Source organism: Antechinus flavipes, chromosome 4, assembly GCF_016432865.1.
Source record: "Antechinus flavipes isolate AdamAnt ecotype Samford, QLD, Australia chromosome 4, AdamAnt_v2, whole genome shotgun sequence".
NCBI classification, from domain to species: domain Eukaryota; kingdom Metazoa; phylum Chordata; class Mammalia; order Dasyuromorphia; family Dasyuridae; genus Antechinus; species Antechinus flavipes.
Genome location: NC_067401.1, coordinates 200,622,155 through 200,648,587, shown reverse-complemented (window position 1 = coordinate 200,648,587; position 26,433 = coordinate 200,622,155). Strand labels below are relative to the sequence as shown.

The following is a 26,433-nucleotide window of genomic DNA, read 5'->3' as shown; positions in this document are numbered from 1 at the left end:
TGTATGCGAGTGGAGAATCCTTAATTTCCCCACTTATCTCCCTTCTTTCCCATACAGGTTTCCACAAAGTTATGGAAGGCATCCACAAGGCCATTGAATTGGGTTTTTATCCTGTGAAGGTGAGGGAGTATTTGTTTGCTATTAATTCCTTATTTCATTCATTTCACTCCCTGGCTCCTCAGTGCATGTTCTTTCTTCTTTTAGCTCCCAATCTTTCATCTCTTCTGGCCCCATTGATTTGACATTACCAGATCCCAGAAGGAAGCAAGAATGGGAGGGGTTCACAAAAAGGAAGATGAGGAGGGACAAAAATAATGGGTAGTTCCAGGAGCTATTCAGATTCCCAGGGAACTGTTGTGTTTGGGGCTGCTTGGGATGGGGGATAACTTGGATAATGTTGAGCATGCTGTCCTTCCCTGGCCAGGTGAACTGCGTGGTAATGCGTGGCTTCAATGAAGATGAGCTGCTGGATTTTGTGGCCCTCAGTGAGGGACTCCCACTGGATGTGCGCTTCATAGAGTACATGCCCTTTGATGGTTAGTGACTGGGTTATGGGAAGGGTCCTAAGGCCTAAAAGACTGAGCTTTGCTAGGGCATTATCATGGCCTCAATGTTGAGGGGTCTAGTTGCCCCAATAATGGATTTATTTGGGAATTCTGATAATGTGTCAGAACTTCTCAGTGATCCCTACCCATTTCTAAGTCCTAGAAGAGGAGCCGTGGATAGCAGGAATTGGAGTGGAATCGGAGTAGGTTTTAGAATTGAAGAATCATGTTTGAGCCAGAAGGAACCTTAGGGATTATCTAGTCCAACTTTCTTATTCTTATAGACAATTAAACCGAGCTTCACAGAATCAAAGTGGCTTGCCCAGAATTGGAGATCTGGGGATTTGAACTCTAATTATGTGGCTTCAAATAATAATAATAATCTAGCATTTATATAGAGCTTTAATTTTTGTAATTTCTTTACAAATGCTGATTTATACTACCATCGCAATAGCCAGAGGAGGTAGGTGCTATTATTATCCCCATTTTATAGATGAAGAAACTGAGGCAAGTAGACCCTAATTTGCTTAAGATCAACAGTTCCTAATTATCTGAAGCTGGATTTCACCTTGGGTCTTTCTGACTCTAGGTTTAGACTTTATCCACTGCATCTTCTAGCTGCCTGTTTACTATTAATAATTCACATTTTTGTAGCACTCTATAGAACTCTTTTCTTATAAAAATCCTATGAAGTAGGTAATGAAAGTATCATTATCCCCATTTGACAGTTGAAGAAACAGAGGCTTTGAGAAGTCAAATGATTTGTCCATTGCCACTTTGCTACTTACATTCTTATACTAGAAGGAAAATTAGGACTTTCCTAATTTTGAGGCCCTGCCCCATATGAATGAATATTCTATGATTCTCTAAATTTGTGATTTTTATAATGATGATAACAGCTCTATTATGTCCATCTTAGTGATAGGGAAACCGGAGGTAAAGTGACTTGTGCAAGATCACAGAAATTTGTAATTTTTGATTTTCTGGAAAGTGACCAAGGCTGCTATGTGCTGACCCCCACAGGTAACAAATGGAACTTTAAGAAGATGGTCAGTTATAAGGAAATGCTGGACATGATCCAACAGCGCTGGCCAGAGCTGGAGAAGCTACCAGAGGAAGACTGTAGCACGTCTAAGGTTGGAGGGGAACTAGGGCTGGGGTCTAAGACAGAGTTTAGCCCGTGTCTTCCCCCCAAAGGAAGTGACTGGTGTGTCAGAGTAGAAGGTCTGGGGTAGGTGTTGTAAGATGGGGGAGTGAGATAAGATAATTGAAAACAAAACAATTAAAAAAAAAAAAAGCTTCCCTTGTGTCTTGGTTGGAAGACATTGAAATGTTTCCCTTGGGGGAGTGGGAGCACTGGGGTGGATTGGAGGGCAGCTCTCCTCCATGATCTATGTGGGGAATATTTTAGTATGAAGAGCAAAAGATGGATGAAAAAGCCCTTAATACGTTGGGAATTGGTCTGTCTGGACAGGGATCCTCAAACTTTTTAAATAGGGGGCCAGGTCACTGTCCCTCAGACTGTTGGAGGGCCGGACTATAGTAAAAACAAAAACTTTGTTTTGTGGGCCTTTAAATAAACTTCATAGCCCTGGGTGAGGGGGATAATCATTCTCAGCTGCCGCATCTGGCCTGCGGCTGTAGTTTGAGGACCCCTGGTCTGGAGAAAGGGTTAGGTAGTAGTAGCTCCTGCTAAGATATTAAGAGAAGTTTCATCTCCCTAGCACAATCTCAGTAGATCCAAGTTTCTCCTTCTCCTTCAGGCCTTCAAAATCCCTGGCTCCCAAGGCCAGATCAGCTTCATCACTTCCATGTCTGAGAATTTTTGTGGGAGTTGCAACCGCCTTCGCATCACAGCTGATGGAAACCTCAAGGTGGATTCCCCCTTCCCCATCCTGCCTCAGCAAATCTGTCATTTCAAACAAGTCTTTTGTCTCCCCAGTGTTGTTCCATTCCCCATCCTTCCTTCCTCACCATCCTTAATGTCTTCCCTTTCCTCCTCCTGAGATATTATGTAAGGGGATAAGTATGGAAATGTTAAGAGGGATGGACTTTATATATCAGGAGTTATTAACCTTGGGTTCATGAACTTACATTTTTGGAATATTTTGATATAATTGGGTTTCTTTGCAATACTATATATTTTATTTTGTTCATTTAAAAGCATTATTCTGAGAAGGGATCCCTAGGCTTCACTGGAGTGCCAGTGGGGTCCATGAAACAAGAGAGGTGAGATGTCTGATTTAGAGATTTGTTCAGCAAACAGGACACAGAGATGACATGGTGAGACAGATCAACCTTGAGATATATTCTGAATCATTACCTGGGAGATAATTGAAAAAGGACTATGGATGAGCTTCCCTCTTAAGCCTTATGAGACTCTCTGAGCTCCAGTCTAGGAGTTGACTCTAAGGTGGATTATGATTGCTTAGAAGCTTCCTCTCTGCCCTATTCTCCTTTTCTCTGCTTTGAAAAAAATAATCCCAGTTCTATCCCCTTAATCAACCAAAGAGGCTGGAGTTCACTAAAACCAAAGACTGGACGAGTCATGTGGACTCTGCTTCAGGACCGCCAATTTGAGAGACTGAAGCTAGTGATATTATCCTTGACAATCAAACTGTTTATTATCTAATAAGTATTTAATGATTATATTCAGGATGTCCAGCATTCTAGATTACTGTGGGAGAAGCGTGCATTAAAGTATAACTCTATCCTTTAAACTCTTATAGTTTCAGAGAAAAGAATACATAAGAAAAACATTTTAAAGAAGGCAACCTTTTTTTTACAAGACAAGTTTCCAAGTACTGCAGAGATCAGAAAAAGCGTGTTGGAACGGTGGCCCTGGCTTTTCTTAAGAGTGGGAGCAGTAGAGACAAGCCAAGTAGAAATTGGATAGATATAGAAGATCAAGGAAGGGCATTCCAGGAACAGGAAATGTTGAGAACAAAGGTAGAAAAGAGCTAAATTTCGGCAAATGGTAACTAGATCAGTTTGATTGCATCAGATCAAGGGAAGGGAAAGTAAGAGGAATTAAGCCTGGTAAAAAATAAGTTGCGACCAGACTGTGGAGGGCCTCAGGTAGTAGGACGAGGAATATGACTGGAACTTCCAAGTAGAAAAACTTTGGGACACTCACGTGTGACTGACCTGAAATCTGAGCAATGATTTTTGCAGGTCATCCTGGCAGGGCCCCCTCTATCTTTAAGCTGGTTGGCCTTTTCCCCTGAATACCCAAGAGCATCTTTTTTTTTTTTTTAATTGTCATGAAGTCCCAAGAATATAGATCCTAAGCTGGAAGCTACTTACTTAGGAAGCCTCTCCTCTTACAAATAAGGAAAATGAAGTCCAGGGAAGTGAAGTTACAGACATCTAGGTGATGCAGGGGATAGATCTTTAGAGTGTGAGTTCAAATCTGGACTCTGATACTGGGCAAGTCACTTAACCCCTATCTGCCTCAGTCTCCTTATTTGTAAAATGAACTGGAGAAAAAAATGGCAAACTATTTCAGCTTCTTTGCCAAAAAAAACAAAACAAAACAAAACAAAACAAAAAACAAATGAAGTCATGAATAATTAGACATGACTGAAAAAAAAGCTGAATGACACATTTCTATAGAGCTTTGAGGTCTGCAAAATGCTTTATATATGTCTTTTAATTCTTACTACAAGTATGTGCTTGAGGCTGGATTTGAAACTAGTGGTTCCTGTTGCCAAGTCCCACATTTTTGTCTCCTGTATCATCTAATTTTTTCCAATACTATTTTATTTTTCCAAATACATGTAAAGATAGTTTTCAATATATATTTTATAAAACTTTGTATTTAAATTTTTTCCTTCTTTCCCTATCTCCTCCCATTCCAAGACAAACAGCGATTTGATTACATTAAATATTATATCACCTAATTGCCTCTGATCTGAGCATAGGTCCCCTGACTTCAGAAACAGTAATTTTTCTGCTGTACCAGGCTGCATCCTTACATCTGACTTCATCCTTTCTTAGTAGACTATTAATCCATTTCCTTTGGTTCCAAGATCAGTGGGCCATCTGAGGAACCAAATATCAGGAATGAGGATGATTGTCATTGATTCTATGTTGTGATATTTGGCAGGTTTGCCTCTTTGGAAATTCAGAAGTGTCTCTACGGGATCATCTTCGAGCTGGGGCCTCCGAGGAGGAGCTGCTGAGTATCATTGGGGCTGCTGTGGGCCGAAAGAAGGAACAACATGCAGGTATTTGAGGTTGGGAAAGGAAGACATTTATTGACAAGGGTGAGAGGGAATTTGATGAGTGTTGGGGTTGGGGATGGAGAAAGGGCAACAGTTTAAGTCTTGGTAAGAGTCTTAGTTTTTGGAGCTCAGCATTCTCCCTTACCCCAGTCATTCCCTTTGTGCCTAATGTTCTTCTCTCATGGATGGGGGAAAAAGGAGGATGGAAGAGGAAGATGAGTTGCTTGCTTTGTCTCTTCCTCTCTTCCCTGTTTCTATTCCCTTTTCCCCAGTTTTTCTGAGGGTTTATCAAGAATTAAAGTCAATGAGTCAGGAAGCCTTGTTTCCCTGTTATCCTAAAAATAGCCTCTTTGTGTACATGTGTATAGACATTTGTGTTTGTGCATGAACACACAGGTATTTGTCATACCATGTGTATGTATTGTTCATCCATCTCTTCCATTCATTGATCTATCCCTCTGTCCCATCTTTCTCTCCCTCCCCATTTTTCCTCCTAACTTAGGCATGTTCAACATTGCTCAGATGAAGAACCGACCCATGATCCTCATCGGTGGGTGATCCATCAGTACGTAACCATTTGCCCTTCCCTTCCCTTTACCCTTGCCTTTACCCTTCCCTGTCCTTCAGAGACTCCCTGGGGGAAGGAGAGAGAATTGGGTGGCTGAGAAGTCAGTGAAGGAGCAATGAGATTATCAGATCTCTAATGATAGATCTCATTTTATTAAAGTTCAATCCAAGAAGTAGGGTGGTTAGGGTTAAATTTTGGGGAGGAGGTATGGAGGATGTAAAGTCAGAAGTTGCTGTTCAGTTATTTTTCTTCATGATGACTTCATTTGGGATTTTCTTGGAAAAGATAATAGAATAGTTTGCCAATTTTTTTTCTCCAGCTCATTTTTTAGATGAAGAAACTGAGGTAAACAGGGTTGAATGACTTGCCCAGAGTCACAATTAATGTCAGCCATATTTGAACTCAGGAAGATAAATATTCTTGACTCTAGGCTCAGCATTCTGTGGCACCTAGCTGCCTTTTGGAGTGAAAAGACTTAGATTTGAATCTTAATTTTGCTACTTATCACTTCTGTTATCAAGGTGCAAGATTTTTGCTTCAGAAACAGATGATGTCTGCCATTTGACTAATACCCAGTGGGCTCACAGCAGACTAATATGAATACTATATCAAGGATCCACAATTTCATCAGTATACCTTCTACTGACATGAGCTTTTCATGCAAGTCTTGGTCAGATGGCTCCATTAATTGATTTGACCAAAAATGGCAGCTGTAGCCAACTTTCCTGCTGATGAGCCTCTCCTTGGTTAGCTAGGCTGGTGCTCAGGAAACAGACACATATGGCTGGTCACCAAATCCATCTTTTTCACCTTTGTAGCTTGGGGAACTCTCCAAGCTTATGCCTTTGAAGATCCTGCATCACCTTCACTTCATGAGAGGCCATTGGGGAAGATTGCACTGGATCACAGACCTAGAGCTAGAAGGGGGCATCTATAGACTAGATGTGGAAACTGAGGCCTGGAAAGGTTCAATGAGTTGATCACATAAGTAGCAAATGTCAGAGATGGGATTTGAATCCCAACTCTTGAATCTGTAACAGGGCTTTTTCTACTAGACTTTGAGAAACAATAATGGTGTCTACAAATGTCTGCAAAATAATGTGCCTACAGAATAACAAAACAGGTTCTCACCATATAATTCTTATAGAATCTGTCTTATTTTTCATAATCAAACTTGTAAGGTACACCCTCACTGATGTGGGGATAATGGAGATTGTAGGATCATGAGTTAAGAGCTGTAAGGGGTCTTTACAACAAGGCTTCTTAATCCTAACCCCCAAGGAGTCCATGAATAGATTTCATAGCAGGGAAGGCTGTAATATGAGAAAAATTATCTCTCTTTCAATATAAGTGGTTTCCCTCACAATCTTATATATTTTATCTCATGCATTATTCTGAATTATTCTGAACATTATTCTGAAAAGGAATTCATCAGGCATTCCTAGGCTTCATCAGACTGCTAAAGGAGTTAGAGGCATTATGTTATTAGAGGCATTCTACCCCACCCTCATCCCACTCATTTTATGGATGAAGAAAACAAGGTTAAATGATTTGCCCAAGATCATGTAGGTAAAAAAGTGTCAAAACTGAAATTCAAACTGAGATTCTCTATCTCTGAAGTCAGCACATTCACAATCCCATGAGTCCTTCATGGGATAGAAATGTGATTTTTTAAAAAATACAAAATAGAATTAATTCATTATTTAAAGAAAATAGATACCAAAACAAGACTTCAAATTGGTTGGGGTTTCTTCCCATGACTCCTTCAAGACATATGAAGGAGATTTAAAAAATAGAATAAAATTAATTCGTAGTTTAAAGAAAAGAGATACCAAAACAAGATGTCAAATTGATTGGGATTTCTTCCCATGAGTCCTTCATGGCATATGAAGGGGATTTTTAAAATACAAAATAGAATTACTTCATAATTTAAAGAAGAGAAATGCCGAGAGAGAGAGAGAGAGAGAGAGAGAGAGAGAGAGAGAGAGATTGATTGATTGATTTTAAATTGATTGGGGTTTCTTCCTCTGGATTTTCTTTCAGTCACAAAAACAATTATGTAAGACTCATCTCAAAAGTGACAAAGAGGTCCTGTTAAAAATGGTTTACTTATAAATAAAATATATAACTTTAGAGGTACACATACTGCTTTATACTAAAGAATTTGTTGTTTTTCAGTCGCATCTAGGTCTTCATGACCCTGCAAACCATATCACATTAGTACTGTCCATGGGATTTCCTTGACAAAGATACTAAAATGGTTTGCCATTGTCCTTCTCCAATGGATTAAGGGAAACAGAGGTTAAGGGACTTGTTCAGGTTCTCACTGCTATTAAATGTTTGAGGCTGGATTTAAACTTAGAGTCTTCTTAACAGCTTAAACTTAAACAGTCTTTCTGACTCTAGACCCAACACTCTTGTCCACTGTCTTATCTACTGAACCATCTAGCCTAATCTAAAAAATATGTACATCCAATAGAATGGAAGTGATGGAGGTAAAGAACTAGCAGGTTTCCCGGGTGTGATGATCATATATATGTAATAAGAACAAAGTCCCATAATTCAGACTTTCTAAAGACTTTTTTCTAATAAGAGGGCAGCTTGGCATAAGTGTTTAGAGAGTCAGTCTCAGAGTCTGGAATCCCTGACTTCCATACCAGTTAATTAAATTTACTCTCTTTGTGATTCTAATTCTGACCAAAACATCCAACCTTTTAGAATTCTAGGCAAACCCTCCAAAACTATAAGCAACTGAGAAGGTGCTGACTTACATGTAGAAAGAATTTCCTCATATCACTGAAATCACAACTCCAGCCACTCTACCCTTCCCTACCAATTCAAAGACATTTTTAGAATCATAGGCTTGTAACCTTGTCAGAGACCATAAATTTTAGTGAACCCCATGCCTTCATTTTTACAAATAAGTCTCCTTCAAGTAGGGTATGATGAATGAAAAACCCTGAGATACAGAGTTTCTGAGTAATTGCTAATCAATTTATTAATTAGACTAGCCATCAATCAATAGTGATTTTTCTTGGTAACAAAAGACAAAAGCCATGGATATCCTGATAGATTTAAATAATCCTTGAAAGGGAATTCCATTGAAAACTGAAAACCAACCCTTATTGGTGGACATTTAATGAAGAAGTAGGCTAGAAGTCTTTACCTTTTCCTGAGAATGTAGCTTATCATGAGACTAAACCTCTTCCAACATTCTGGACAGGGGAATCCAACTCCATCCAAACCACTCTGCTCTAGTTTTCTCCTTCCTAAGCTGGGTCACCTAACTAATGAGGAGGCAGGGTACAAGGACAAGGGCTTATTCCCCCTGAGTAAAAACTGGCCTCTTCTGGATTTTGACTGTACTCTAAACAAGAGTAAGGTCTCCTAGTCAAGGGGTCTTGGCTAAGATTGAAGAGCATGTTTCCTGAGGGTTAGGGATAATCTCAGTCATGTCTTTCAGAGGCAGACCTTCTAAAAGAGCCAAGCCTCAATTAAAAAAAAATAGAAAGAAAGCTTGAATACAAAATTAATAATTGGTTATTAATATGATAAAATAATTTCTCACTTGGAGAAGTCCTCAAGTGCCATGTGGAAGAGAAATTAGATTTCTTTTATTTGGTTTCAAAGGGCAGAAGCAGGAATAACAGGAGGATATTGCAAAGGAAGATATTTACATTTCACATCAGAAAAAATATCTTTGAATCAATCAGCAATTATTTATTAAGCACATACTGTGTGCCAGGCTTGGTGCTAAATTCTAGAACTAGAAAGTCTAAAAAAATTAGGTCTTTGTCCTCAGGGAACTCACATTTTAATGATCTAGACAACAGAAATCAGGATATGCAGAATAAGTCTCACAAAGAGATGGCAGTAGCAGTTGGGAGTAAGAAAAGCAAGCCTTGTTTGAGCTGAGTCCTGAAAAAAGCCATCAATTCCAAAAGTCAAAAGTTAGGAGGAAGGGCATTCTGGGATTGAGGACTTGCCAGACAAAGGTATAAAAGTTGGGAGATGGAGGGGTTGTGTTTAAATATAGCAGGTAGCCAATATTTCTGGATTTTAGAATGGATGAAAAAGAGTAGAATGTAAAAAGTTTGGAAACACAAAAAGGGGCCAAGTTTAAGAAGCTGCCAAAAGGTAGCAAAGTGGATAGAGTGACAGGTTAGGAGTCAGAAAGACTCATCTTCCTGAGTTCAGATCTAACCTTAAACACTTACTAGTTGTGTAACCCTGTCTGCCTCCGTTTACTTATCTGTAAAAGGAGTTGAAGAAGGAAATGTATCTTTGCCAAGAAAATACCAAATAGGATCACAAAGAGTCAGATATGACTGAAAAATGACAAAGGATTTTCTGTTAGTACCTGGAGTATGTAATAGGAAGCCACTGGAGATTATTGAGCTGGGGTGTAACATAGAGTTACATTTTAGAAAAACCACTTTGGCAGCTGAAGCTGGACTGGAATGTGAGAGACTTGAAGGAAGCAAGAAGAGGCTGATTAGAAAGCTATAGCAAATAGGTGACAGGTAACAAGAGCCTAAACTGGAATGTTAGCCATGTGAGTCGACAGAAGGGGATATATCTGAGACATGTCGTGGAGGAGTTATAATACTTAGATAAATGGATGCATAAGGTAAAGGAGAAGGATTTGCTTGTAAGTAGGATGGGCTGATAGTGGATTGGCTCCCCTTTGTTGGAGGTTTGAAAGCAAGAGGTTAAGTGAAAATTGATTAGGTTATTTCACTATTGGTTAGGTTAGTGGGTCTAGAACCCTACTGAGATCTTTCCCAACAGAAAATCGAGGCTCAGAATAGAAGAATAGAACTGTCCAAGATCATAAAGCAAGTTAGTGCAATAGTTAAGACTAGAGCCCAGATCTCTTGATTCCTTGTCCGATGTTACTGTTGTGAAACCTCCAGTGAAGTTTTATCATTTTCAAGTATGTAAAATGACTTGAACCAGAGTAACAAAATGTGCCCCAAAGGGAAAGGTTCTCAAAAAGGCCTACTTTAAGGAAGAGAAAAGACCACCCTGAAATGAACCTGTCCAACATATATAAATGTACAGGTCTAAAATGCTTCAGGGCTGCTTGAAGGCAGTTGACAAAATGTATTTTCCTTAGTACAGTAAATGTTTCCCCTGGTATCTTGTTTATACTTGTTAATTTGCTTAACAGACTTTTTACTGGAGATAGACTTCATCTGGGGACATTTTGGTCCTTCATCTAAGAGTTTTTATCCCTTTCTTTTTCTTTCTTTCTTCCTTTCATTTTTCTTTCTTTTACTCCCTTTCTTCTTTTTTCTTCCTTCCCTTCTTCCTTCTTTCCATTTTTTTCCTTTCTTCCTTCCTTTCTTCTTTTTCTTTCTTTCTTTTTCCCTTCCTTCCTCCCTCCCTCTCTTCCTTTTGTCTTTTTTTGAAGCTGTCAAAAATTCTGAATAAGGGAAGTTGTGATACAAGAGTCTAGGTACACAGATTAGAATACAAATTCTGAGCCCTATTTGTGTAATGTTAGGCAGATCCTCCTGCTTCAGTTTCCTTAACTGTAAAACAAAATTGCACTGCTGGATGGTCTTTGACAATCCTATTGGCTGCACATTTGGAATACTCTGTTTTCAAAAGCAGCATAGCAAAGTGGATAGGGCAATGTACTTGGAGTCTAAGAGAATGGGTTTGAATCCTACTTTAGACACTATTTTTGTGACACTCATATACATCATGAGAAAGGGATTAGACTCAGTGGCCTTTTAGGTCTCCCCCCTTCTAAATCTATGTTCCTATAAGTAGAAAATCTTGTTGTTCAGTCCTATCTGACTCTTTGTGATTCCATTTAAAGTTTTCTTGGCAAAGATACAGGAATGGTTTGCCATTTCCTTCTCCAGCTCATTTTACAGATGAGGAAACTGAGGCAGGATTAAGTTACTTGCTTAGGATCACACAATTACTAAGACTACATTTGAGCTCAGAAGATGAATTTTCCTGACTCCAAGCCTAGCACTCTATGCACTACGGTGCCACCTAGTTTCCCCAAGTAAAAAGCAAAGCAGTTTTATTATTATTTTTTAAGGGAACTTTGCAAGGTCATCTGGCTCATTAACTCTTAAATCATAATAGACAGATAGAAGGAAAATAGCTTCTTTTTCCTAAGGGTTTCCCAGGATAGGGCTCACTGCACAGTCTGGATCAGTGTTTTTTAGTACATTGGTAAAGTTGACCAGAATGAGGGGGAGGGTGAAAGCTTTCAAGAAAATATATAATTCAGGGTTTGCCTTTGTCTCTTGCCCTTTAGCTCCCCATGTCTCTGTGGCTTTCTGCCCGCTGTCCTTTTCCTGTCGGTTCACTATTGCCTTTAACCTCTTCTCTTCTCCCCTCTCTCCATTTAGGGTGCTTCCCAAAGCTCCAAGACACTCCTCTGACCTCGTCTAGCCTTCCCTCGGGGGACCCTTTTCATATCCAGGGGCTCAGAGCCAGGGAGAGTTTCTCCAGCCACATGGGGGCCATGTGGTCAAGATGGAGATTGCCACAGGTCCTTCTTCCAACCCAACTGAAGTTAGAGGCAGGCTCTTCCTGGAGATTCTACAGTTCTTCCCCACAAGATCCTGACCACAGCACTAAGTGCCTTAACACAGAGACCCCTGCTGATCCAGCCACCCCCAGACCCTCTCCCCTCTCAGACAAGCTAACTCACCTGGACGCAACGGGGCGGGCTGCCATGGTTGACGTGGGAGGAAAGCCAATCACAGAACGGGTGGCTGTCGCCTCAGCAGTAGTCTTCCTGGGACCTGAGGCCTTCGCCCTCGTCCACCAGAACCAGCTGCGGAAAGGCGATGCTTTGGCCGTGGCCCGACTGGCTGGCATCCAGGCTGCCAAACTGACCAGCCAACTGATCCCACTGTGCCATCACGTGCCTCTGAGCCACACCCAGATACAGCTGGAGATGGACCCAGCCCGCCACGCCGTGGTGATCCAGGCGTCGTGTCGAGCCTGGGGCCCCACTGGGGTGGAAATGGAAGCCTTGACTTCTGCTACCATAGCTGCTCTCACCCTCTATGACATGTGCAAAGCAGTCAGCAGGGACATCACTCTGGGAGAGATCAAATTGCTTAGCAAAACCGGGGGCCAGCGAGGGGACTTTAAGCGAAGCTCAAATTCTGAACCATCTCAGCCCCAACTCTGACAGACTGAAAACCCCTCCTATCCTTAGAATCTGCATCAGATTTTGTAGCAGCCTCTAGGATGAGGAATGAGTTGGGGTCATCTGTGCCCATTGATCACTCCTTATTATCCAGGACCAATGGATGTCCAAGAATGACACAGCTCGGAAGTATTTTAAGAATAATCTAGTCAGAGCTAGAAAGGACCTCAGAGACATCTGGTTAAAACTGTAATTTTTCAATGAGAAAACTGAGGCCCATAGAGGAAGAGTAACTAATTGGGATGAAGGAGTCAGGATGACACAACTAGCCAGAGGCAGAAATGAGATTAGAACTCACATTTTATACCTGGGGATAGTGAGAATAAGAATATTTTACCTTTGCAGAGCTTTCAACACTTTTCAAAATGCTTTTATATCCATGGTATCAGTGGCCCTGGATAAGAAAATTTATTAATACCCCAACCCACCCCCCAATACACTTTTACTTTCCCTTACATTTTTTTCATTTAATTTTGTTTTGCCTTGGTTCAGGTCTTAGAGTAGTTTTCTGCTACTATAGCTTGAAGGGGCACCATAACTTTGGGGATAGTCTACTTTGATTGTTGCTCCCTTGCCTTAGCTCCCCACCCCCACCCCAAACAGGCTGATTCAGTTCCCTCCCTTCCTTAGAGAGGACTTTGATCCATTTTCTTTTTTTCAGATGTGGAAAGGAGAATCTACAGATCCTAGGGATTTTTTAATTGTTTTATTGATACCTTTAATTTCTTTTTTAGCATTACCATCATTTCCAGATATACACTCCCACACCTTCTATGAGCCTTCTTTTATGATACAAACAAATAATTAAGGAAAAACCAGCCAAGGTCAAGACTACACCTGACAGTAGAGGGAACATTCCAAAGCAGTCATCTCCCACCTTCACAACCCAAGGAGGGGGGATTCTTTCCTCATCCCTTCTTTAAATCTGAGTTATTCTTATGTTTGTGATAACTTTGTTCCAGTCAACCAGAGAAGCAAAGATTTATGATTGGTTGGCACTCATTCCTTTCTCTCCCCATTCCTAGGAAGTTTATAAACTAGGTGGGGTGGGAAAAGGAATTTTTTGGGTGCAGATGAATGAAGATGATTTCAAATGAGCTGGACTTCGAAGGGAATTTTAGTTACCATTCCTGTTTTGTATTTATTTCTTTCTGGTTCAGGAATGCAGTGTGACTCTTTATCCCATAACCCATATCCTTTTGAAGATTCACATTAATTATCTTATTTCACAGAAATGGTGTTGTGGATGTTGTTTGGCCTTGAGACAGGAAGACTGAGTTCAAATACAGCCTCAGATGCTTCCTTTGTGACCATCCCAAGTCATGCCTCAATTTCCTCATCTGTAAAATGGGGATAATAACAGTAGCTACCATGCAGGATTGTTGTGAGCATCAAATGAGGTTTATAAAACACTTAACATAGTGCTTGGTACTTAGTAAGTACAGTAGAAATTCCAGCTGTTGATATTATTAAATATGAGGAGATTGTGAACAGGGAAGCTTAGAGAGACATTCTTACTCTGGGCTATTCATTATACATCAACCTTTAGTCTTCTCAGTTTTAGGTTTAACAATGACCCCTCCTTCTTGTGTTTTCCCTCTCCATTCCATCTGACTCTGACAGTGCCATCTTGTCAGACCATGGAGTATCTGACATCTGATACCACTGGTTTGACAACTGTGCAAAATGACAGTAATTAAGTCTGGCTTCTAAAGTTACTTAGTGTTTCCATCTTCCCAGAGAAAATGGGGACAAGTAGGTTGAAGACTGCCTTTCTACTTCATTTTCACTGAATGATACCTAGTTGTTTAATTGAATAAGAAGGGAGAGTTGGTATAAGTAGGTGACACCGTGGATAGATATTGGGTCTGGAATCAGGAAGATTTTTTGAGTTCAAATCCCACCCCCAATACCTGAGAAAGTTGCTTCCCTTTGTTTTTCTGTTTCCTCATCTGTAAAATAAGCTGAAGGAAATGGCAAACTCCTCCATTATCTTTGCAAATCCCAAATGAGGTCATAATGAATCAAATTTGATTGAAAAAAAAATGAACAATAACTGAATGAATAAATTCTTGATTATGATTTTTAAAGAAAAAATGTGAGAATTTTGTCAAGAAAGGGGAGGGGAGGTGATTATAAAGATTTAAGGCAGCTCTATTCTTCCTCATCCCTGTCTCCCTCTACACTGATTCAAAATCCTCTTAATTTGCCTATTTTTGATGGAGCTAATAATCTAGGAGGAGTTTTAGAAACTAGGTTTCTATCCTCCAAAGGTTAATTCTAATAAAGCCTTTTGTTCTCTAAATTTGAGTCCAGTTAATATTGAGGGAGGATGTGGTATTAAGCTTGATTTGTAGCAACAGGTCTCCTTTCTCAGTTCCCTCTCACCTTCAGCCACTTAAGATTTCTTGGGAAATTGTACAGCCCAGACTCCCACTGTGGTATCAAATGGAACCTTTCCTTGCATTCCCTGTCCCCCTAAACAGGGATCAGACCAGCCATGGGCACGTAGCCTTAGGTCCCCTGTTCCTTCCCCCACCTTCTCTCCCCAGCCATCATCACAGGAAAACTTATTCCCTTTTCCCATCAGTTGAAGATCCATGAACAACAACTCACCTTACACATTTGGCCATGAAAAAGGCTTCACTTTGCAATGATACTAAAGTAGATGAGATCTTAAAAGGCTCTACTTTTGTTTTTGCAGTAGCATATTCTCCAGGACCATCCCCACCCTTTTTGTTTAAATCAAAGATTTCTCTCCACTCTCAGTTGATCTTGGGCTTTGCCTCCTAGCCCTAACCTAACCTTCTCTCTCCCAGATTCCATCTCCGCGTCATCTTCCCCAGTTCCAAAACATAAACACTCATTTTTGAGGCAAAAAGATGCAAAATAACAAAGACTAAGCACAAGAGAGGCAGTAAAGGGGCTGTACGGATTTAATATTTTTTAGTATTACAATATATTCTTATAAAAAAAAAAGGTGCGAATAAAAAGGACACTACAGATTTTGTACATTAGACTCATTGTCTGAGATAGCTGGTGAATGGACAATGCCACTGATGGAAGGGGACAGCCCCAGCCTGTGGGGGGGGGGGTGTTGAGGAAGTGAGAGGAAGAGACTGACAATAGAGATATATTTCCCCCCTCCCACCTCTGCCTTAGATTCCTCCTCCAGCATCTTTCTCTCAGGTGAGATCTAGAGGTGGAGGCCAGGTGGATGGGGGATGAGTTCTGTGTTGGGGATGGGGAGGTTCAGGGGTTCTGGGGGGAATGAGAGAAGTTGGGTTACATTACATCAAACATAAATTCTGCATCTGATGTAAAATTAAGGCAGAAAATTTACCTTGAGAAAAGGCAGACCGGGGGAGAAGGGCAAAACTTAAATGATTTTGAAAGAGAATAAAACGAGGCAGTACACCAGGTACCTGTTAGACCCAGCCATAAAGGGGCATCGGTCCATGACTCCCTCTTCCCCCCAATTCTTGCTGGGCCAGCCTCTTCAGTCAGTCTGTTGGGGGGATGTTGGGGAACTAATCTTGCCAAGCAGCCTTCGCTGCCCCCATTGGCCCTCTGGGCCAGCAGGAACTAGGGAACAATAAATAGAAAACGGGCTGCCAGGGCTGATGGGTCTCATCATCTAAATTAAAACAAACTAAACAAAACTGTGTGTGCTGTATGCTCCTGGACAAAAAGCACAATATCCACTGCATATCTCCACATGTCAGTATCTGGGATTTTTCTGTGGCAGTACAAGGGGGATGCCAGGAGGAAGAAACACATGCTATGGCTAGACTACCCTACTACGTGCCACCCTCTATGGAGTGGGACTGTATCATAGGGCTGGGGACAGGGGTGCTACCACTGTTGGCTTTATGGCTTGGGAGGAGGAGGGGGCAAGAAGCTGAAGTGGTTTCCAAATAGAGGTACACCAGGACCAAATACCTTTCCCAACATCTCACCTTCCACCCATTCACACCTTGGACAAATGAAGCTGAAATCCTTCCCAATGCCTCCTTGGGATTAGGGTGTATATGTGAGAGAGGAGCAGCTTATAATTAGAACTCCAGAGGACCATAACCACAACTGCATCCCTCTCTAACACCCCCCAGTCCAGCAAAAATCCAGACTTTTTTTTTTAATTTTTGACCCTTTCTATCCTACGCTACCCCATCCTCATTTCCTTACCCCTTCCTCCAGTCCAATTCACACTCAACACATGCTGAGCACATACTTCTCAGAAGGCAGGATGGCCTTCCCTTTAGGGGCTCCTAGCCTTTTTCTTGGGCAAGACCCTGGTGCCTTGCCTTCAATACATTCAGGTCACCCAGAATGGTCACTGCCCTCTCATCCTCCTGAAAGCCAGAAGATTGGCAGCTGGACTTTGAGTGGGCCTGCTCATCAGGCCACCCATCTGATCAGAGCAAAGAAATGTAAAAGAGACACGAAGTAAAAAGAGGGGAATCTAGTTGTGAGACTCCATGTGGAAGGCACTTAAAGGCTGAAAGGTCATGAACAATAAAGGGGGAAAGTCCACTGTGAATGGAAGCTTCCTGCCTCTACCATGATACCTCTGGTCTTTTTGATTCTCTGGAGATCGGGAATTAAAGGGCAAGGCTGTCAGTGAACTAACCAAAGGACAGTATAAGATGAGAATTAAGACCGGAAGAAGATGGAGAAAAATCTGGAGAGCTGGAAGGGAGTGTCAGCAGGTCTTGTTAACCTGTCCCCCTATCTACTCCACCTTCTCCAATCAGGGTTACCTATGTGGACAGCTGGAAAGTGGGAAACAGATTTATGAGCTGGGAGCTAAGTGACTGGAGGCCATACCCACTTCTTGGTTCCAAGCTCCACTCTTCATCAATCACTTATTGAAGGGAATCAGTTCTTTGAATCCACAACCCTCATTTTAGATCTGAGTTTGACCCCACTGATCCTAAGTGGCAAATCCCTCACTGGAGATATGTAAACATGGCTATATTAGGCCTGATTTGCAGGGTATGGCTTTAAACTTTGTGACCACCTCTAGAAAGTGTGGGAAAATGACTCCCTCATTCCTGTTGATGTTTCATGCTTCAGCTGAAGGAAGAGATGGTTTTGTTATAAGAGGCTCTCCATCTGTCCCACATATACCCAGGCCTTTCCTCAGATGGGTAGGCTGGAATTAGGTATAGTCTAAAAGAAATGAGGTTGTGAGCAATTTAGTTTCTTCAAGAGAGCAGGAAAAATCAAACCCGGCTATGAAGTGCTGGTGTTCTCTGGGCTTCTGACAGAGAATGCTTATATTCCATGTCTCCAGGACAATGGTCAGTGGGTATGTACATTTGAATAGGAGTTGGGGTGGGGTGGGTAAGGAGGTGAACATTGGTGCAGGAGAGAGCAGGGTGTTTGAGTTTGTGGTCCAGAGTTAGGGGGTAGAGTTTGGAAAAGGGCTTAGGCAGCTGATCCCAAATCATTCCCCTTCGAGAAGAGGAAGAAGAGGAAGCCAGATTCCATTCTGGGAGTAGGGAATACAGTCTTTATACATAAGCCCAAGTCTCTGACTTTGGCTACAATACAAATGATTCACTTAAGGTAAGGCAGGGCCCAGACAGTTGCTATTAACACTGAGTCTCTCCTCTATACCAAATTGAACTGAGGAAAATAACCCAATTCTCTAGCTCATGACCAATCTAGACTGTCTTCCTGTTCCTTGAACCATTTTTTTTTTTTTTTTTTTTTTTTTGGCATTGGCTACATTCCTTCCCTCCAATCATCTTTACATTCTAATCACTCTTATGTGGAAGATCAACAAACAAAGCTTGTCTGTGTTTCGGCAGCTTCCAGAAAATCATTTTTTTTTCCTTTTTCTCTTTCATCTAAGTAGAACATTTTGTCTTCAGGTTTGCAGCCAGACTTATCCCTACCCTAGATGTTCCAGGTCTTTATTCAAGAGAAAGGGGCATCAGTACCAAGGATGAGGGGACTATGTGCTTTAGCGCTCAGAGGCCATACAAAGAAAATGTCCCTCCTCCCACTACCATTTCTCCATCAATGAAATCTCAATGACATCTTGGTTTGCCTTTAGTACAAGCTCAGAGCTGATCCTTGAGATGCTAGAACTATTTTATATCAACGCGCAGGTGGGGCCATGGGCCCTCAGAACAACTTCTTTCTAGGCATCCCTTGGAAATCACCGGACCTCTGGCCAAATAACAATGGAGATCACTGGAGATGCTTTCAGAGCAGGAGTTCCTTACAGCAGAATGGGGCAGGACACAAGAAGAGGAGTTAGAGAAGTAAAGGGGATGGATATAGTTGGGCCAGCCACATACTTCTGCCCCAAATCCAGCTTAAGCACCCAATTAGGCAACCCCTTACTTTGCCACTTTAATCTTCCCTCAGTTTCCTTGAGCTGCAGCCATCCACTTTCTGTCCCCCAAAATCTCCAAGTCAATAATTTAGTTTGTTCACTGCCCGCTCCCGGCTTATTTCGAGTGCTTGGGTTCCTGACCGCTTGCGGCTTCGTTTGAGCTTGGACAAGTCCTTGTCAAAGACTTCACCTGAGCGCAGAGCAGACACCAGGTCGTCAAACTCTCCACCCTCCTCCAAGGAGCTGACCCCAACAGCTGCTTTTCGCTGTCGACGCTCTCGCTCCCGCTGTTCCTTCAGCTGGGGGAGAAAATAAACATACCAAATTTACAAGTTGGAGAGAGGGCAGCCCAAGCAAGGACTGGAAATCAGTTTATTTCCTGCACTCTGACTGGGAAACCAGAGAAGGTGAGAATTCATCTTCCCTCTTTCTCAAAATTGGCTCAGTTTTGGGTCAATAATATTAACTACTAATGCTGTAAAAAATTACCCTGGAATGGGTTCTATCAATAAAAAGTTATTAAAAAAATATTAACTACTAGCATTTAAATAACATGGTTTGCTTTGCAAAAATAAAGCACTTTACATAAATGAAAAAATACACCCAAAGAGGATCTCTAGCTCCATTTTCTTGCTAAATTACTCCACAGGTTGCTAGTGGGATGTAATGAATAGAGAGCTGGTCCTGGAGTCAGGAAGACTTGATTTAAAAAAGGTTTAAGATACTAGTTGTATGATGCTGAACATATGGCTTAACCTCTGTTTGCTTCAGTTTCCCCAATTAAAAATGGAGATAAGGCTTAAGATGCTAGTTGTATGATGCTGGTTTCCCATCTGAAAAATGGATATAATAAAGCTTAAAATACTAGTTGTATGATGCTGGAAAAGTGGCTTAACCTCTGTTTGCTTCAGTTTCCCCACTTAAAAAATGGAGATAATAAAGCTTAAGATACTAGTTGTATGATGCTGGTTTCCCCAATTAAAAAGTGAAGATAACAAAGCTTAAGATACTAGTTGTATGATCTGGGCAAGTGGCTTAACCTCTATTTGCTTCAATTTCCCCAACTGAAAAATGGAAATAATAACATTTGCCTCTTAGGATTGTTGTAAGGATTGAATGAGCTATTTGTGAAGCTCTTAACACAATGCCCAGCACATAGTGGGTACTCTGTGAGTGCTGTTCCCTTCCCCTACCAGCCTCACAGAGCTTCCTAGATCTCCTTGAAATAACTTGAATCCTTCCTTAATCCTCTTCCTCAAGGTCTTTCCTTCTTCCCTCAAAGTCTTTCAGTTCCTGTCCATTTCCTATCATGTTCCTGTAATCACTGGGGTCAGGGAAGGGAGGACCAGGCCACTGAGCCCAGTCCCATCTTGACCCATGACAGTCCCAAACTTTGCCTTGTTTCTCCCTACCAAGGAACACCAACATGCACCACTGTCAACTCTCCCCATGATCTCCCAAGCATACTGTTTCCTCTTCCCCTTTCCTCTACAACCCACTCTTCTCTTCCCCCTCAGTCTCTCCCTACCATGGCTTCCATCCGTGCCCGTCTCTCCTCTTCCTCCTTCTTTCTCCTCATGGTCTCCAGGTCCTGCCGGGCCTCAGAGAAGGCCTGAAGGAAGGTGTCAAAGATGCCAAAAAACTCATCTGGCTGCATCTTGCCCTCGGGTTCTCCAAAGTGCTTCAGTGCCAAGGCAAACTGTCATTGGGGGAAGAGCAAGGAGGAAGTCAGGGCGTGGAGGATTGGTTATCAGAGGCTAAGGAGTAAGGAGATTCAGGCTGAGGGATCTCTAGTCTGTCTCAGAGGAGGTGGTAGAGCCAAGGACCAAGAAGATGGGAGGGTGGACATGTCCCTACCTTGTCCCTGGCTTCATTAAGTTGATCCTCCAGCTCTGAGAAACTGAAGCTGGCAACGGTGATGAAGTCGCTCATGATTGGGACAAATTTATCATCCGACTCCTTTTTCTGATGCTTCTGATATTCTAGCTCCTATGAAGAGAGGAGAAAACAGAAGAGGAAGGGCGTTTCAGGCTAAAATGTCCAGCACTAAGAGGGAAAGAGTGATTAGGTGGAAAGCTCCCTTATACCAAGCTCCTCTCCTTCCTTCCACTAATAGAAACAGAGTAAGGAGGCAATATCAGAATTTCTTGGGCTGAGTACTACTTGTATCCTCCGGTTGAACAGATTGGGGGGAGGAGGAGAGAACTTGCTCCTCTTTTAGGGAATCACCTTTAATAGAAGGTGATTTTTCACCCTTCTATGCAACTGTGTTTTTCCAGCTATCTAGCCTCAAGCAATTGCAGTTACAATCAAACCCCATTACCAGTCTGTCTGGACTTGTCCATCTGCCTTCCTTCTGGACAGCAAATCTCTTCCTTGCACCACCACACCCAACCAGAGGGGAAAAGAAAACCATGTGTGTCCCTGCTTCTTTATCTCCCACACCCACCAGAAGAAGCTATCCAGAGGCTCAGAGAGAGGCTGCAGGATATTTCAATATTTGACCAATATATCCAGAAGACATTTGCTAGGGTGCTCTAGAACCCTGACTTTAGAGAAATGAAGAGTTTTCAACCTCCCAAGAAGGGGATAAAGAGAAATAAGACAATATCTTGAATTGAACTTGTTATGTAGGATATGATCTTGACAAGTTCCTTATGCTCCCCTGGGTCTCAGTTTCCTCAACTGTAAAATGATGGGAAGAGGGGTGACATAATGGATAGAAACTGGCCCTTGAATCAGGAGGACCTGAATTCAAATCCTGGACATTTACTAGGTATGTGACCATTAGCAATTCACTTAATCCCAACTACCTCCAAAAATAGAAATAAAATAAAATGAAGGAATAGGAACAAATGACCTCTAGAGCAGGGATTCTTAATCATTTGTTCTTAGTCTAGTTTGTGTCATGGCCCTCCCTTGTCAGTGCAATGAACCCTAGATATCTCTTTTCAGAATTATGCTTTTAAATTCATACAATAAAATATGCATTTTTAATGTTCTCTTAAAGTGTCTTCCAGCTCTGGGTCTATGATCTTATGACCTTTTCCAGGATTATCTCCAGAACTAACTCTTTCTCTTTTCCTGGCATATATTTATGGCACCTTCCTTCCCTGATTTCTCCAGCTCTTTCAACCCCTGGCCCTGTTGTCCAGGATAGAAGGAATATAAACTCGTTTTATTATCAATCTAAGTTAAACATAATTAGGAAGACAAAACTGAAACCATGAATTCGTGCCAAACAGAAATGACTTTTTGGATTACCTGTTGTCTTGATTTGGGCTCTAAATAAGGGCAAAAATTAGAGGGGGTATTTATTGTCAATCAATCAATGTGCCAGTTGGAAAAGAGTCTCTACTAGGTGACTGTAGCATTGTGCCAAGTACTGGGTAGGTCCTTGGAGGGGCAGGATAGGGGTTAAGGTAGGGCAGGATATAGGGAAGTATAAAATGCAATCCCAAGCCTCAATAAATGACATATATATATATATAGTTGAGAGAATAAAAAAAATACACCTCAACACTGATGAACAGAGAAAGTCTTTGCCATCCCACTCAGAGAGCTCATCCCTATGAGCAACTCTGGCCAAACCTCTTGCCTCATGTAGTACCAACTTCCAAGTCTCAGGGGATGGGAATCCAGGGGTAGATACTCACCGCCTCCACAGCTCTCAGCCCTTTTCTGATGTTGTTAATCTCCTTCTCCAGCTCTGACAAACTGCAGGGGAAACAAATCAGGGGATGGGCTATAATTTTCTGATTTATAAAGAGGCAGGATATGGGGGACCAGAGAAAAGAAGAGTCTCCCTGACCCTCCTTCTTCCACAAAAGCTTCTAATAAGCCCTTTCCCTGGTGGAGCTGGGATCTCAGATGGAGACAAGATTCTGATTTTCCATATGAATTCATTATATTTATTTAAAACCTAGGTTTTCAGTGCAAAGTTATGTTTTCATTAAAAATAAAAAGAAAACCTTGTTTAAATAAATTCTGTGCAGCCAACTTTCATTTTCATGTAGATTATCCACAGCAAAAGTTCAGCATCTGATTGTCTTTTCCCTATCACTCAGTACAATTCTGGGAGCTGGTTCTCCCTTTTTCTCAGTCCCTCCTTGCCATAGGAAACCAGTGGAAATAACCAGGACCAGGAGAAACTTTTTGGATAGATCCAAGCCTGGCTGTCTGGAACAATAATAGAGAAGGATATATCCACTCACTTGACTTTGGCAGCTTCAGGAAGATGCTGAAGCTCGGTAGGCATGTTGAGGATGTCAGGGAAATTCTTCTCCAAAACCATAATCAGATAATGGAGCAAAGAGATGTTCCTGCAGTTGAGAGGTGGGAGAAGAGTTGGTCAGAGGGTACAGATTTGGGAGACTAAGAAAGAAATCTAAACAGTAAACAAGGGAAATGTGCAGTCCCGGGCAAGAAAACAAGGCAGTATAAAGACAGAGAGATTGGAAGTAGAAGGAGGGAGGGCTCGCACCTGTCAATACTGGACTTGGTATCAGCAATCTTGTTGAGGCTGGAGACTCGAAAACCATAAGCTCCCCCTCGTTGTCCCTTGTTCATGTAGTTGCCAATCGCGAGGACGACTTCCAAGAGACGCTTTAGTCGGTTGCTGCGGGTCAGTTCCCTGGAGGCCAGCAGGAGGGCTAGGGGGTAGGAGTGGGTCACCCCCAGAACTGAGTGAGACCCCTAACACTGGCCTGGGGGACAGTCATAAGAAAGGAAGGCAAACTCCCATCCCCCAAGGATTTTCCAACACAAAATTCAAAGCAGAACTGGCTGAGGCTTCAGAGTAGCAGTGGTCATCCAACTAGCCCCCAGTAAGCATTTCCCCTCAACTAGTGCAAGGCAGGTGAAAGCTCATCTCTTCCTGCCTTCCTGGATTAAGTGAGAGAGTAACTATGAATTTTCACTCCCTTATAAGTCTTAATTTTTGTTGCACTTACAAGGGATGTCCACATTTACCCCTCTCTTATTCATGATACAATTACAGTCAACTCTCAGATATGCTTGGGAGGGAGAAGTGATAAACAAATCAACACCAGATTCCCATCTTGTCCCCTTTACCAGATCCAGTTTCATGTCTTAATTTTGATCACAGATCTTTGGTCATATGCAAAGTAAGAATGACAATGCATGGAAATCATTAACCTCCCCTTCCCTTCCAGGGTAATTTTGAGGAAGGTGTCTGATTAACATTAGGGATTTTGATAAGGATTGGGAACAGTGATTTCAATGGTAAAAGAAACTCCCAGATATGGAAATTCCCTCCATCAATGTCAATATACCCCCCTTTCCACACCTCCTTCTTCCTAGACAGTTTAGAGAATAACCTGGATCATTAAGAAGTTAAGTGATTTGCCTTGGATTATACAATCAGTGTTAGAAGCATAAGATGAACCCAGGTCTTGTTACCCATCAGCTATGCCTTGCTGTCTCTTTTGTTAACCATAAATTTTGTATTATATAAATACAATGTATAAATACATTATATAACTTGTATTTATATAATATGGTACATAAATTATATAAATGGAATGTTTCTTTATTATATACTATACAATCACATTATATCATACATAATACAATTATGTTCTATGTAATATAATTATTGAAAATATATTTCATTCTTATAAATGATATATTGTGTTATATATAATCTGTTATATGTCATATTATGTATAAATATATTGTGTAATTGTAATAAATTTTAATATAATTACAATGTTATATGTATTTACATCCTATGTGTTAATAACTTGCATAAAATTATACAAAAATACCATTGATATTATTGTATGTTAATTATGTTAATAATTAATCTGCATGCAGTCAAAATAATAATAAAAAGGCAGAATTTATTTAAATACTATAGTTTTTCAAAAGTACATTCATTTATTTGTGCATCCTGAATCCCTGTCCATTTCTGTTATAGAACTGGGAGTTTGCCCAATGGTAAGACCCTTATTTGTGCCATTTGGATGATGAGACTGGAAAGCTACAGATTGCTCACTGCCCCTCCTTGTCCCACCCCAGGCTGGGATGGGGTAATTATATTATAGCAGCAGTAGTAGACTTGAAGTGAATGGGGAGTTTCTGTATTCATTTATGTTTCCTTGGAAATTCTAATGATACCCATATGAGAAAATTATCACGGATAGTCTCACTGAGAGCTGAAGCTCTGGTGTCCAGCAGAGGGTGCTCAAGGTATTTCTTAGATGTAGGTCTCAGAGTGAGTCAGGACCTCTGGCTTCCTAGTCTTACTCATGGACTTCTTTTCCAAATGTTGGATGAGGTGGGATGAGGAATGGAAGTCTAGAGAAAGCTACTTCATCTTCTATTTCTTTAAACACCCAACTTCTTCTCTGCTTCATGGACTCCCTCATCATTCTCACTTCCTACCAAGTTAACTACCTATCCTTTCAGTCATTTAGGCCCTTTCTATCATTCCTTTTAGGAAGCCTCAAGTCCCAATATATCCTGAGGTCTGGGGAGGAGAGGGAGACATACTTTGATGAGCTCAGCCTTGCTTTCCATGTCCCTACCTGGACAGATGCAGAGAAAGTTAGAACCAGAAAAGGTCCAAGAGATTATCTAGTTAAAGTCAGAGGGGTTAAGTGATTCTTGTAAAATCATGTAGCTAATTATTGGTACAGTCATGTTTTTTGACTCCTAAGTACTGAGATCTTTTCATTCTAACATGGAACAGCTATCCCAAAATAAAAACTAGACATTCTAGGCTAACTAAACACATTCTGTCCATCTTCTCCTCAATTTCTTCTCCCCTGCTCTAGAGCCTCTCCTCTAAAACAACCACCCCCTGTTCAAATCAGCTTTTAGAATTCTAAAATTTATTCTATATTTATACAAAAAATTCCATGTTTATGTAACTTCTATCCCATGCTTGGTTGCTATAAGATATAGTCATATATAATAAAACTCTCTCCTTTTATTGATTAATCATTAGCATCATCTATTTAGAGTGATAAAGGACCACAATCCCTTCATTTTATAGAGAAGGAAATTGAAGTCCTTAGCATCTGCCATGTACCACCTGGAAAGCTTGTATATCAACATACACATACCTTTGTCTTCTATTGGGGTTAGTTTTCAATTTTGCATTTGACTTTTGAGTTTGTTTGCAAGCCTACAGAGATTTCATAAGTCATTTTCTGCCCTGTAGCACTCTGATCTTTTTGTTTGTTTGTTTTCTGCTCTCTCTGTTCTTCCATCTTTAAATAGATCTATCCTGACAGTTAACACCAGCCCTCTATATTCCAGAACCTCCTCCAAGCCTCCCGCAACCTTACCTTCTACTTTCGGCTTAGCCTCTGTCAGTCTCTCTTGAAACTTTTTCTTAAAGAAAAGGGCTTGTAAACGCTGTTGATAGTGATCAATCCTATGGGGGAAAGGAAAGAGAATCATGAAGAGTGATTTCAATAGGTCCATTCCTCCATGTTTTCATCAGGAGCCCCAACCTCCTATACAAGACTGATAAGAATATAGAGAGGAGCTAGAGGTCCAAAGTCTTCCACTTGCTCCAAGCTACT

General features: G+C 41.2%; 2 protein-coding genes across 5 annotated transcripts in view; one reads left to right on the top strand and one right to left on the bottom strand.

Annotated features, from left to right (window-relative positions):
• Nucleotides 1–14,833, top strand: part of MOCS1 (molybdenum cofactor synthesis 1) — a 35,034-nt gene extending 20,201 nt beyond the window's left edge. Inside the window, exons 5-11 of one of the 2 annotated variants that reach the window (XM_051996892.1) lie at nt 58–119; nt 425–536; nt 1,569–1,681; nt 2,309–2,419; nt 4,654–4,774; nt 5,274–5,321; nt 11,717–14,833. In XM_051996892.1, the coding sequence (XP_051852852.1) occupies nt 58–119; nt 425–536; nt 1,569–1,681; nt 2,309–2,419; nt 4,654–4,774; nt 5,274–5,321; nt 11,717–12,510 (1,361 nt within the window). In that variant the 3' untranslated portion in view covers nt 12,511–14,833. Of the gene's footprint in view, nt 1–57; nt 120–424; nt 537–1,568; nt 1,682–2,308; nt 2,420–4,653; nt 4,775–5,273; nt 5,337–11,716 lie in introns of both variants that reach the window. The other variant, XM_051996893.1, reaches the window with a different exon arrangement.
• Nucleotides 14,834–15,441: 608 nt separating this feature from the next.
• DAAM2 (dishevelled associated activator of morphogenesis 2) overlaps nt 15,442–26,433 on the bottom strand; it is a 137,539-nt gene continuing 126,547 nt past the window's right edge. For all 3 annotated transcript variants that reach the window (XM_051996889.1, XM_051996891.1, XM_051996890.1), the window contains 7 exons: nt 26,194–26,282; nt 23,361–23,529; nt 23,092–23,199; nt 22,534–22,594; nt 20,735–20,866; nt 20,406–20,576; nt 15,442–19,176 (listed from right to left, as the gene is read on the bottom strand). In XM_051996889.1, the coding sequence (XP_051852849.1) occupies nt 18,958–19,176; nt 20,406–20,576; nt 20,735–20,866; nt 22,534–22,594; nt 23,092–23,199; nt 23,361–23,529; nt 26,194–26,282 (949 nt within the window). In that variant the 3' untranslated portion in view covers nt 15,442–18,957. The remainder of the gene's footprint in view (nt 19,177–20,405; nt 20,577–20,734; nt 20,867–22,533; nt 22,595–23,091; nt 23,200–23,360; nt 23,530–26,193; nt 26,283–26,433) is intronic.